General features: G+C 53.8%; 1 protein-coding gene across 1 annotated transcript; it reads right to left on the bottom strand.

Annotated features, from left to right (window-relative positions):
• Window positions 1–5142: 5142 nt before the first annotated feature.
• Window positions 5143–13758, bottom strand: CHEK1 (checkpoint kinase 1). The gene is made up of 12 exons (XM_027710795.2): window positions 13694–13758; window positions 12833–13056; window positions 12668–12732; window positions 12489–12558; window positions 11470–11658; window positions 8918–9022; window positions 8480–8575; window positions 8300–8408; window positions 7918–8095; window positions 5859–5990; window positions 5666–5767; window positions 5143–5409 (listed from the first exon to the last, which is right to left on the bottom strand). The coding sequence occupies exons 1-12, from the start codon at window positions 13756–13758 to the stop codon at window positions 5314–5316; spliced, it is 1431 nt and encodes a 476-aa protein (XP_027566596.1). The 3' UTR covers window positions 5143–5313.
• Between the last annotated feature and the right edge of the window lie 58 nt (window positions 13759–13816).

The raw sequence follows: 13816 nt of genomic DNA on the forward strand, positions 1-13816 counted from the left end.
CCATCCTCGGGGCTGTGGACAACCTGCAAAACTCATTTTCCCAACGAAATAAAAGGGGAAAAAAAGCCCAAACTGAGAGCCGACGTTGCCCACGATGTTTCTGGAAGGGATTTTTGCAGGAGTTTCCTTAACAGACTCCTCTGCATTTTTGCTTTTATTAATGTGGCAGCATTCCCGAGGCTGCTGCGATGCTTTTGCGAGAGCTAAAACATCTCCCGAGCTAAAAATCCAACAAATCCAGCCCCTGGGGCACCTTCACAGTGGGAAATGCTGTGCAGAAAGGAGGGAGACACCGATTTGCAAAGGGAAATGCTGGATTTGGGTGTTTTCAGATGGAATTTCTCCAGCTTAAGGGTTTTTTTTCTCAAATGCATATTTCTGTCCTGGAGACCTCGAGCTGATGGGGGTAGTTCAGAAAATAAAAGTGCTTCTGGAAAGCTGTTGGATTTCCAGACCCCAAAAAGCTGATGCTAGGGGGCAAATTCCAAATTTGCCCCTAAAAAACAGATGGGAAATGCTTCTGGCATTTCCTACACCTATATCCCATGCCCATCCCATGGATCTGCATCCTGCAGCTTCATCCTGCATCCCAAATCCTTCACCTGCACCCTGAGCCCTGCACCCCGTGTCCTGTATCTGCATCCTTCATCTCACGTCCTGGCCTGTGCATCCCACTACTTGCATCCTGCATGTGCATCCCGATTCTTGCATGCCACATCTGCATCCCAAATCCTGCATCTGCATCATGTCCTGCATCCACACCCTTCATCCCACGTCCTCCATCTCCACCCACATCCTGCCTCCCCCTCCTAAACCTGCACCTTGCACCATCCCATGTCCCGAGCCTGCAACCTAAACCCTGCATTTGCATCCTGCATCCCCTTCCCAGATCCTGCATCCCACATCTCCATCCCGCATCTCCATCCCACCTCCTGCATCCAGCATCCACATCCCTGTCCTGCTGCCAGGACCCCGAGGGCACCAACAAACCCTGATGGTCTGACCGGCCTCACCAGGGACCCCCACCCCTCCCAGGCCCTTGTGTCCCAGGGCCCAGGGTCCTACTGGTCCATACTGGGCTATACTGGGCTGTGCCCCCTGGAGCTGCACCCTGGCTGTGCATCATCCCCACCCTCCCCCAGCCACAGCACAAAAGCTTATCTGACAGGAAAATCATTTGCGAGGCCGGGTTGGTCCCATCCAATCCCTCCTTCCCGCTCCTCCCTGCTCCCATCCAGGCGTTTTTCCAGAGCAGGTGTGATTTGGGAGAGCAGCATTCCCACCCTGGCCCGCGCGGGGTGGGGGGGCGGGGAGGTTTCCCATCCGCGGGGGCTCCGTTCCCCTCCCCGGCACATCTGGCGGGCAGATGTGGCCACACGACCGGGCTCTGCCTCCCAGATGGGGCACGAGTTGCGAATCCCTGTATAGGACTGGAAAGCGATAATTTTCCCTTAGAAATCTGCATTTCCCGGCTCGTTGCACGCACTCCCCATCGCCGGGGGTGCCGCAAGATCCCTGTGCACAGCTGGCGCTGCGCCGCGGTGCTCTGGGGGTGGAGCATTCCTTGTCCTGCACCTCCATCCCGTATCTGCATCTGCACCCTGAATCCCACTGCTGCATTCCACGTCCTGCATCCACATCCCACCTCCTGTGTCTTACATCCCTCCTCTGCGTCCCAAATCCCACTTCTGCAACCCATGCCCCGTGCCTGGCATCTTTCCTCTGCATCTTAAATTCCCTTTCCCTCCTCATCTGTCCTGTATCCCCACCTCTGCATCCTAAATTCTGCTCCTGTACCCCATGCTCTGTATCTGCATCCCAAATCCTGCATCTGCCCTTTCAGCCCATGTCCTGTGTTTTGCATCCCACATCTGCATCCCCTCTCCTGCATCCTGCATCCCTGTCACGCATCCTGCGTCTGGAAACCTGCATCTACATCCTAAATCCTCCATCCTGCATCTGGGAACCTGTGTCTGCATCCTAAATCCTCTATCTGCTTCCTAAATGCTCTATTTTTTCCCCCCTAAAGCCCGTGTCTGCATCCTGAATCCTGCATCCCACTTCCTAAATGCATCTGCAGCCTAAATCCTTCTTCTGCAGCCCCTCTGTTGTGTCCTGCATCTGGCACCCTGCAGCTGCATCCCAAATTCTGTGTCCCACATTTGCAGCCTGAATCCTTCACCCTGTGTCCTGCATCTACATCCTAAATCCTCTCTCCCCTCTGTCCTCTGTGTCCTAAATCCTATGTCCTACATCTGCATCCTAAATCCTACATCCCCATTTAAATCCCAAATGCTCCATACTATGTGTGCATCCTGGATTCTCCATTCTGTGTCCTGCATCGACATCCTAAACCCTAAGTCCCCCACCTGCATCCCAAATCCTCTATTCCTGCATTTACATTCCCAATCCTATCTCCCACATCTGCATCCTAAGCTCTCCATCCTGCATCTGCATCTACGTTGTGAATCCTCCATTCTACATCCTACATCCCACACCTGCATCCTTAATCCTGCACCCTAAATCCTGCATCTACATCCCAAATCCTATTTGGATTCCCACACTTGCATCCCAAGTTCTTTGTCCCACATCCTGCATTTACATCCTAAATCCTACGTCCCCATCTAGATCCTAAATCCTTCATCCCCCACTCTGCATCTGTCCTAAATCCTACATCCCACATCTACATCCTAAATCCTCCATCCTTTATCTATATCTCAAATCCTATGTCCCCATCTGCATCCTAAATGCTCCATCCTGCATCTAAATCCTATGTCCCATATCTGCATCCCAACTTCACCCATCCTGCATCAACATCTGAAATCCTCCATCCTGCATCTACATCCCAAATCCTGCATCCCCCATCAACATCCTAAATCCTCTATCCTGCATCCACATCCTAAATCCTATGTCCCATATCTGCATTTTAAGTTCACCTATCCTGCATTGACATCCTAAATCCTGCACCCAGCATCTACATCCTAAATCCTCCATCCTCCACCTACATCCCAAATCCTGCACCCAGCATCTACATCCCAAATCCTCCATCCTGCATCTACATCCTAAATCCATCCTGCATCTACATCCCAAATCCTGCATCCAGCATCTACATCCCAAATCCTGCATCCTGCATCTACATTCCAAATCCTGCATCCAGCATCTACATCCCAAATCCTGCATCCTGCATCTACATTCCAAATCCTGCATCCAGCATCTACATCCTAAATCCATCCTGCATCTACATCCTAAATCCTGCATCCAGCATCTACATCCCAAATCCTGCATCCAGCATCTACACCCCAAATCCTCCATCCTGCATCTACATCCTAAATCCATCCTGCATCTACATCCCAAATCCTGCATCCAGCATCTACACCCCAAATCCTCCATCCTGCATCTACATCCTAAATCCATCCTGCATCTACATCCCAAATCCTGCATCCAGCATCTACATCCCAAATCCCGCATCCAGCATCTACATCCCAAATCCTCCATCCTGCATCTCCATCCCAAATCCTGTGTCTCTCATTTGCATCCCAAGTTCTCCGTCCCTCATCCTGTACTTACATCCTAAATCCCACATCCCTATCTAAACCCTAAATCCTCCATCCCTCCAATCCTGTACTTACATCCTAAACCCTACGCTCCAGATCCTGAACCCTCCCCTCCTGCATCCCCCAGCGCATCCCTAACTGCGCATCCCAAACCCCGCTCCCGGGTTGCCGCGGGGAGGCCGAGGGAACCCCGCGTGCCCGCCGGAGCGCCATGAATTCGGGATGAGGAGGGGGCAGAAGCCCCCCCGGCCGCCCGCCCCGGCTGTGCTGTTGGTTTTAGGATTTGCCACGCTCCGGTGCCTCCGAGCGCGCCGGGTCCCCGGCGGGGCCGCACAAAGGGCGCTTTCAGGGCCCCGCTCCCGGCACAGCCCCCCCCTCACCCGGCCACATCGCAGCACAAACCTTTCATCCCCCTCCAATTTCCCCCCCTCCCGGACCCCGAAAGCGGAAAATAATCCCCTCTACGGAGTTAAAAACAAAACAAAACAAAACAAAAAAAAACCAAACGAACGAACGAACGAACAAACCCAAACAAAAAACCCTAAAAATTAGGGTTGAAAATAAACTCCCGTGGGATAATGAAGCCCGGCAAAGGCTCGAGACCACGGCGGAGCACGACAGCCCCTGAAGCACCCTGGGGAGGGGGAAACGTACCTGTGACTCCCCAAAACATCCCGTTTCCAGCAGGTAACAGGTGATAAATTAATTTGTTGTGACGGTGAGACCCACTCGTGCAACGAGTTGTGCCCAGCCTCGTGCCCCTCCACAACCCGAGGCGTTCCCGAAGCTTTTCTACTTTTTTTTATGCCCTTAGAAATATAAATTCCTGGGGGGAATGAACCAGAAAACCCTGTATTCAGCCTAATTATCCCCCCCGGCCGCAATCTGTGATCTCCAGGACAATTAAAAGCGCTTAATCCCGGCTGAAAAGCAAACAAGGTCGGGAGCGCGGCGTCTTCCTGCTTCCCCCTTGCCCGCTGCCGGGGTCTCGCTCCCCAGCTGCAATATAAATATGCAATTAAAAAATCGCCGCTAATTGCTTCGCCCAAGGGGGGTTCCCACCAGGAAAACAAAAAAGCCGGGGGGAAGGGATATTAAAAAAACCCAAAGAAAAGGGGGAAGACAAGCAAAACAAGCGGTTGTTGGTTTTTTTTTACCCCAATAATTAAACGCCGACGCAGCTTTGGGGGAGAAACTGCAGGGATGCCTCAGGGGTTTGCACCCTGGGGTGGGTTTTTTGGGGGGGATGCTCTTTTTTAGGGGGGAGGGGATGGGGTTAATCCCCGGTTCTCCTCTCTCGCTCCAGCGCTAACAACCCCTGGCAGCTCTCGGGCTCGTTAGTCCCTCCGAAAAGCAATTAGAGAGGCTGGAAAACGAGGGCAGCCACTGCCCTGAGACAGGGCAGGGAGGGGCGGTAGTGGGGCGAGGAGGGGGTCGGCCCCTAAACCTTGGGGCTGGTTTAGGGCTGCACGGCTCGGCGGAGACCCCGGAGTGGGATTTAGGCTGGCTGAGCAAAGCTGCGCCTCCAGCAGGTTCCGGAGGGAACAACCCACTGCGACAACCTCCCCCTTGCAGGAAACAGCATCGCTCCGTGTCCCCCCGGGCTTTATTGAACCTTCAAAATCTAAAATACGTGGCTGGGCACCTTCATGGCGTTTGGGTGCTGCCGCTGGAGCCCAGCCAGGAAGAAGAGGAGGAGGAGGAGGAGGAGGAGGAGGAAGAAGAGGAGGAGGAAGAGGAGGAGGAGGGGTGCAGGGGCTCAGGTGCCAGGCAGCCAGACTTTCTGGGTGCTGACAATGTCGCTGAGCTTGGCTTTGATCTTCAGGAAATGCCTCTTGAACTCCAGGCCATCGCCCTGTGCAGGGAGAATTGGGGGGGTTACATCCCCCTGCACCCACCTGCCTGGGACTCCATCCCCCTGAGCCCATCCTGCACCCCCCTGAATGTTTCTCCATCCCCTCACACCCACCTTCCATGGTCTTCCACCCACCCTGCAAGGTCCTGCACCCACTTTACAAGGCCCTTCATCCCCTTGCACCCACCCTGCACACCCTTGCCCGACCCCACCAAGCACCCACCATCGAGTGCCCACCCTGACCCCCCCAACTCACCTTGGAGAGGCGAAAGTCCACCAAAATCTTGCTCTCCATCTCCACCAGGTTCACCTTGAAGATGAGTTTGTTGTTCCTCCTGTCCGTGGTCGAGATGGTGACCTGCAAAAGGGAGGGGTGCCCTGAGTTACCTGCCGATGCAACGGCACGGGGGGGGTGTCCCACCCCCTGATTTTGGCCCCCTGGTGCCCACCTGGTTGGTGCAGCTCATCTTGCAGCCGTAGCTCATCTTCTCACACACCTCCTTCAGCGCCCGGTACGAGCCGTCGGCGTCCAGCTTGGTGAAGAACCGCGTCATCCGCTTCACCAGCCGCTGCCACGGGCTCTGCGGCCCCCAAAACACATCCCCCCCGAGCGTTATAAATCCCGCCAGAGAGGCTGGGAACCCCACCAAGCTCCAGCCGCAGCTCGGATAAAAATCCCGGCTTTCGGCAGGGAAACGGTGGGAAAGCTGCACCCCCTGATGGCGCGCGCCGGCAGCTGCATCCCAAATACCGGGAACGCTGCACAGCCACATCCAACAGTGCAAAGTTCGTCCCTGGTACCTTAAATACGGCAAAAATGCTCCTTAATGTCACATCCATGATTCAAAGTGGCACCCCAACAGTATAAACAGCGCAGCGATGGACCCCCCCATATCATAAACTGGACGCAGGGCTGCCCCCCAAATGCTGCAGTTGTACCCTGGTATTGCAAAGTTGCGTTTTGCTACTCAAAATGCTGCAAAATTGCACCTCGAAAGCCACAAAGTTGTCCCCCGAGATGACAAACCTTGCCCAGCTGCACTCCAGTATTGCCAAGCTGCTCCCTGACACCGTAGGTCAGATGCAAAGCTGCTCCCCAAACACCACAGAGCAGCCCCCAAACTCTGCAAAGTGCATCCTGATACCATAAATGATGCACATTTGCACCCCAAATATTGGGAAGCAGCAGCCCAAGATGACAAACCTCACACAGCTGCTGCCCAACACTGCAAAGTTGCTCTGTGATATTGTACATACAGCAAAGTTGCTCTTTCATGTAACATATATGATGCAAAGTTGCACCCCACAGTGCAACGTTGGACCCCAGTGTTGTAAATCAGATGTGAAGCTGCCCCCCAAGCCCCTGGCAAAGTGGCATCCTGGTACTAAAAGTATTGCAAATTTGCACCCCAAATCCTGCCAACTTGCACCCTGAGATGGTAAATATTGAACAGCCACGGCCCCAGCATTGCCAAGTTGCTCCCTGATATTATAAATATGACAAAGTTGCTGCTTAATCTTACAAATTTAAGGCAAAGTTGCACCCCAACAGTATAAATGGTGCAAGGCTGGACCCCAATGTTGTAAATCAGATGTGAAACTGCACCCCAAATCCTGCAAACTTGCACCCTGAGCTGATAAATAACACAAAGTCACATCCCAGATATTGCCAAGCTGCTTCCTGATATTCCATATCAGGCAAAGATGCTCCCAAACATCAGAGAGCAGCCCCCAAACACTGCAAAGTGCATCCTGATACCATAAATGATGCACATTTGCACCTCAAATATTGGGAAGCAGCACCCCAAGATGATAAACCTTGCCCAGCTGCATCCCAAACATTGCCAAGTTGCTCCCTGATATTCCATATAGTCCTCAATGTCAAACATAAACCACAAAGCTGCACCCCAGTATTGTACACAGAGCAATGTTGGACCCCAATGTTGCAAATCAGACATGAAGCTGTCCCCCAAATTCTGCAGAGCTGCACCCCAAGATGACAAACCTCGCCCAACCACATCCCAAACAGTGCCACGTTGCTTCCTGAGATTACAGTTGCTCCCTAATGTCACACATACAAAGTTGCACCCCAATTTACACACAGTGCAGTGTTGGACCCTGATGTTGTAAATCAGACATGAAGCTGCCCCCCAGACCCCCCAAATTCCTGGCAAAGTGGCTTCCTGGTACTAAAAATACTGAAAACTGTGTCCCAGATCCTATGAACTCGCACTCTGAAGTGATAAATACCACAAAGTCGTGTCCCAAACATTGCCAGGCTGCTCCCTGATATTCCATATCAGGCAAAGCTGCTCCCAAACACCACAGAGCAGCCCCCAACCACTGCAAAGGGCATCCTGCCACCCCTGAGGGTGCGGAGCTGCGCCCCAAACACCGTGAGGCAACATCCCGAGAGGATACGCCTCGCCCAGCCACATCCCAAAAACACCGTGAGGCAGCACCCCGATATTCCAGGCGGTTCCAGGTGCCCCCCCTGCAGCCCCTGACCTGGGAGGAGCCGGGTGTGCCCAGGAGTTGGCTGTTGAGCAGCATGTGCTCGGGGCAGGCGGGCTGTGAGAAGCTGATGCCCTGCACCAGCTGGTCGATGCTCCCCGCTCCGCTCTCCCAGGGCATCCCGCCCGTGCCCGGCTCCGGCTGCGACGTGGAGTACCTCGCCTTGTCCTCGCTGCAAGGCAAGGGCAGGGACACGGGGATTAGGGATGCTGCAGAGAGCCCAGTGTGGGGATTGCACGGGGTTTTGCAGGGTTTGGGGTGGTCGCAGGGGTCGTGTGAGGGGTTTCCACCCAGCCGCCTCCTGGGGAAAACGCCGGGAAAGCCCTGTGGGGCACAAGGAATTGCAAACCCTGTGTGCAGGGAAGTGGAGGCTCACCCCAGAGCGGCCTTCACCGGGGAAAAGTCCATATTGGATCGGATGTGCTTGGAGAAGCCGCCGGGGGAGTCGGTGACCCCTCCCGAGGAGAGCCGGGCCCGCTTGACATCTGCAAAGGGACAGGACACCCAGTGACCCTCAAATCCCGGGGAACGAGCACGTTCCCCGGCGGCCCCTTACCCTTCTTGAGGGGTCTGCTGTACCACCGGTCCTTCTGGATGTCGGGAATGGTGATCCTCGCCGAGGGGCTCTCCGTCAGGATCTTGTGCAGCAGCGCTGGGGGAGACGAGGGGGTGGAATGGAGACGGGGGTGGAATGGAGATGAGGGGGTGGAATGGAGACGAGGGGGTGGAATGGAGACGAGGGGGTGGAATGGAGACGAGGGGGTGGAATGGAGATGAGGGGGTGGAATGGAGATGAGGGGGTGGAATGGAGACGAGGGGGTGGAATGGAGACGAGAGGGTGGAATGGAGACGAGGGGGTGGAATGGAGATGAGGGGGTGGAATGGAGACGAGGGGGTGGAATGGAGACGAGGGGGTGGAATGCAACGCGGTGTGTGCACGTGTGTACACACACACACACATGGATACATGGGTTGGGTGCTGCCGCGTGTTTACCCAAGGGGGCCGAATCGATCTTCTTCCAAGGTGGGAGGTAGGTTTTCCTGTCCTTCCAGTCGCTGTATTCCTGGCAGCTGTCGCTGGGCTGGTCCCAGGGCAGCTCTGCCGGGGGATCCCACTGCTGTCGCCCCGCGGTGCCACGAGCCCCGGGCACACACGTGGCACTGCAGCACTCGGTGTGCCAGATGTGTGCCAGGTGTGTGCCAGGTGTGTGCCAGGTGTGTGCCAGGTGTCCCTGCCCCGGGCCAGGTGCTGATCCTGTGTGCTCCCCATGCATTCCAAACTCCCCCATGCACCCCGCATGCTCCCCATGCATCCCATGCTTCCCCATGCATTCCAATCCTCTCCCATGCATCCCATACCTCCCCCATGCATCCCATACCTCCCCCATGCATCCCATACCTCCCCCATGCATCCCATACCTCCCCCATGCATCCCATGTACTCCGCATGCATTCCAATCCTCCCCCATGCACTCCATATCTCCCCATGCATCCTGTGTGCTCCCCAAGCATTCCATACCCCTCTATGCATCCCACACCTCCCCATGCATCCCATACCTCCCTATGCATCCCATGTACCACCCACGCATCCCATAACTCCCTGTGCATCCCTTGTACGACCCATATGTTCCATACCTCCTACACATTCCAGACCTCCCTATGCATCCCATGTACTCTGCATGCATTCCAAATCTCCCTATGCATTCCAAATCTCCCTATGCATTCCAAATCTCCCTATGCATTCCATACCTCCCATACCTCCCTATGCATCCAATGTACTTCCCATGCATCCCATACCTCCCTATGCATCCCATATACTCCACATGCATTCCAAACTTCCCCCATGCATTCCATACTCCCCTATGCATTCCATGCCTCCCCAATACATCCCATACCTCCCTATGCATCCCATGTACTCCACATGCATTCCAAACCTCCCACACACATTCCATATCTCCCTATGCATTCTATACCTCCCCATGCATCTTGTACCTTCCTCTGCATGCCATGTACTCCCCATGCATCCCATAACTCCCTATGCACCCCTTGTACTACCCATATGTTCCATACCTCCCTCATATGTTCCACACACCCCTATGCATTCCATACCTCCCCATATATCCCATACCTTCCTATTCATCCCATGTACTCCCCATGCATCCCATACCTCCCTAATCATCCCATGTACTCCTCATGCATCCCATACCTCCCCTGTGTGTGTCACACCCCCCCTTACACATCACATACATTCCCCTTTTGCATCCTTGTTTGCCTTCCATACATCCCCACAGACACTCCATACATCCCCCTCCCTGCATTTCACATCTCCCTTATGGATCCCCCACCTTCCCGCTCTGTGTTTCACAATCCCTACCCCTGTGCATTCCATGTATCCACCCCATGTCATACGTGCTCCTTCCCCATCCCACACCCCCCTCGGTGCACTTCATACACCTCCCCTCACGCATTCCATACGTGCACCCCCTACACATTCCAAACACACATCCTCATGCATTCCACACATACACCCCTCTGCATTCCATATGTGCATCCTTCTTCATTCCATATACTTCCCCTGCACATTCCATACCTCCATCCCCTCTGCATTCCATACATGCACCCCAAATCTCCTTTGCCCACCAAATGGGCATCTCCTGCACCACCAAATGCCCTTTGCCCCCTCCCCTGCATTCCACACATCCCTAGAGGCATCCCTGTATTCCCACCTCCTGCCAGCATGATGTGTCCCCCCGTGCATTCCATACATCCCTGTATTCCCATCTCCAACCAGCACCTCCTCATCTCCATCCAGCACCGTGTCATGCATTCCATACATCCCTGTATTCCCACCTCCATCCAGCACCATGTCATGCATTCCATACATGCCTGTATTCCCATCTCCAGCCAGCACCATGTGTCCCTCCCATACATCCCATACATCCCTGCATCCCAGCTTCATCCAGCACCATGTCATGCATTCCATACATCCCTGTATTCCCGTCTCCATCCAGCACCATGCGTCCCCATGTGCATTCCATACATCCCCCTATTCTCACCTCCAGCCAGCACCACATATCATCCCCTGTGCCTTCCATACATCCCTGTATTCCCATCTCCATCCAGCACCACGTGTCCCCCCTATACATCCCATACATCCCTGCATCCCAGCTTCATCCAGCACCATGTCATGCATTCCATACATCCCTGTATTCCCACCTCCTGCCAGCACCACATGTCCCCCCTATACACCCCATACATCCCTGTATTCCCATCTCCATCCAGCACCACATATCATCCCCTGTGCATTCCATACATCCCTATATTCCCATCTCCATCCAGCACCACGTCACCCCCCATGCCTTCCATACATCCCTGTATTCCCACCTCCTGCCAGCACATCACCCCCCGTGCCTTCCATACATCCCTATATTCCCACCTCCTGCCAGCACCACGTGTCCCCCCATACATCCCACACATCCCTGTATTCCCGTCTCCATCCAGCACCACGTATCATCCCCTGTGCATCCCACACATCCCTGTATCCCACCTCCTGCCAGCATGGCTGTCAGCACGACGCCACAGGCCCAGACATCCACGGGCTCCGCTCGGAATTCCGGGCGCCGCAGCAGCTCCGGGGCCACGTAGGGGAGTGTCCCACACATCTTGTTCAGGAGCCGCTCCCGCCCGTTGTGCCGGAACACCGTGGCCAGGCCGAAGTCCGAGATCTTCAGGTTGTCTGAAGCCCAAATTAAAAAAATGTAAGTTCAAAATCCAAAAATTTAAATTCAAAAATTCAAGTCAAAAATTCAAATTGAAACCCCGAAACTTAAATTGATTCAAAACGTGAATTAAACTCTAAATTAGTAGAAAACGTAAATAAAAGTTATAATTATAAATTCAAATTAAACGTTTAAATTAAAAGTTCAAATAAAAATCTTAATTAGAAATTCAAATTAAACGCTGGTTAAGAATAAAAAAATTGAAATTAAAAGTTGAAATGAAAGACTTGAGTTAAAATTAAAAATGCAACTAAAAATGAAAAAAATTAATTAGACATTCAGATTAAAAATTCTGATCTAAAACTTGAATTAAAAATAAAAGTTTATATCAAAAAATCAAATTGAAAATTCAAATTTAAATTCAAATAAAAATTTAAACTAAAAGCTCAGATTAGAACACGAATTCAAACTAAATATTCAAATTAGGATTTAAAAGTTCAACTTAAAATTTAAATTAAAACGCAAATAAAATATAAATCAAAAATCCAGATTAAAGTGCAAATTCAAATTAAGAGTTTAAATTAGGAAACAAACTTAAATATTAATATATTAAAGCATTAAAAATATTAAAAAAGTCAAATTAAAAAGTCGTGATTAAATTAATACTAAAGTTGAAGCCCTAAATTAAAAATTCAAACGGAAAAAATTAAGCGTTCAAATTAAAAAATTAAAACGTTTAATTGAAATTAAACATTCAAATAAAAACAAATTTAAAAATTAAAAGATGAAAACTCAAGGGGGGTCAGAGAGGGCCGTGTGTGTGTGTGTGTGTGTGTGTGTCCCACACCTCGGTCATCCAGCAGCAGGTTCTCCGGCTTCAGGTCGCGGTGGGTGATGCCGATGCTGTGCAGGTACACCTGGGGATGGAGGGGAGGTCAGTGCCGGGCGGGAATCCCGGGAAGGGTCAGTGCCGGGCGGGAATCCCCACCGGCATCCCCACCACCAGCGATCCCGGCCATCCCTCACCACGCCGGCGATCAGCTGCTGGAAGAACCGCTGCGCCTCCGGCTCCGGCATCCCGACATCTGGCTCTGCGCGTGGGGAACGAGAAGGGCAAACTCAAGAGCAAATCCTTTGGGATTTCCAGTTCCAGCCGCCCGGCCGGCCCAGGCCCCGGCCCCCCGTGCGCACCGATGCGGTCGAAGAGCTCCCCGCCGCGGCAGTACTCCAGGAACAGGTACTGCGTGGCCCCTTCCCGCCGGTGCCCGTAGAAGCGCACGACGTTCTCGTGGCTCAGCATCTTGTTGATGCAGATTTCCTTCTTGATGTTCTCCGGGCACTCGGCCGCGCGCTTCATGTCCACGATCTTCACGGCCACGGCCTCCTCCGTGCGGCGGTTCACGGCCAGCTGCACCCTGGGGCGGGCAGGGAACGGGCAGGGAATGGCAGGGAATGCTGCCACTAGGGACAGGCAGCAGGTAGGGAACGGGTAAGGAATAGTGCCCCTGGGGATGGGGAATGGGCAGGGAATGCTGCCACTAGAGACAGGCAGGGAGCAGGTAGGGAATGGGCAAGGAATATTGCCACCGAGGACAGGGAATGGGCAGGGAATGGGCAGGGAATGCTGCCACTAGAGACAAGCAGAGAGTAACGAGCAGGCAGGGAATGGGCAAGGAATATTGCCACTGGGAACAGGGAGTCGGCAAGGAACAGGCAGGGAGTGCAGGAGGAGGCAGGGGCATGGGTGTGTGAGGGGCACGCTCCGGGTGTGCGATGGGATGCAGTGGGCAAACAGAGGACACATAAGGGGCTCACGGTGGGCACGCACAGCAATGGCACACAAGGTGCGCACAAAAGCCAAACAGTGGGCACACACAGAGCATGTGATGCCCAAGCAAGCAGCGGGCACCCAGTGGGCACAGGACCACGCAGGGACCAGCAGCGGGTGTGCAAGCGGCACACGGGGTGGGGGGGGCGAGCAAGGGGCAGGGAAGGGGCGGACCCGGCCGGCAGCGACCCCGACCCGCCCTCCCCGGGCCCCGCCGCACTCACTCCCCGTAGGCGCCCTCGCCCAGCGTCTGCACCAGGTCCCAGTCCTCCACGAAGGGCACGGCCATGCCCAGCCGCGGCCCCGGCCCCGCTCCGGGCCCGCGATCCCACCCCCGCTCCGGCCAC

This window comes from Pipra filicauda, unplaced genomic scaffold (assembly GCF_003945595.2).
Source record: "Pipra filicauda isolate LSUMZ 115617 unplaced genomic scaffold, ASM394559v2 scaffold370_size807399_pilon, whole genome shotgun sequence".
In the NCBI taxonomy this organism is placed as follows: Eukaryota; Metazoa; Chordata; class Aves; order Passeriformes; family Pipridae; genus Pipra; species Pipra filicauda.

Coding starts and splice junctions, on each gene's coding strand:
- CHEK1 (XM_027710795.2), bottom strand. CDS start 13,758: ATGGCCGTGCCCTTCGTGGAGGACTGGGACCTGGTGCAGACGCTGGGC. Junction 5,768..5,858: donor AGATGAGCTGCACCAACCAG/GTGGGCACCAGG, acceptor TCCCTTTTGCAG/GTCACCATCTCGACCACGGA. Junction 5,410..5,665: donor TGGACTTTCGCCTCTCCAAG/GTGAGTTGGGGG, acceptor CTCCCTGCACAG/GGCGATGGCCTGGAGTTCAA.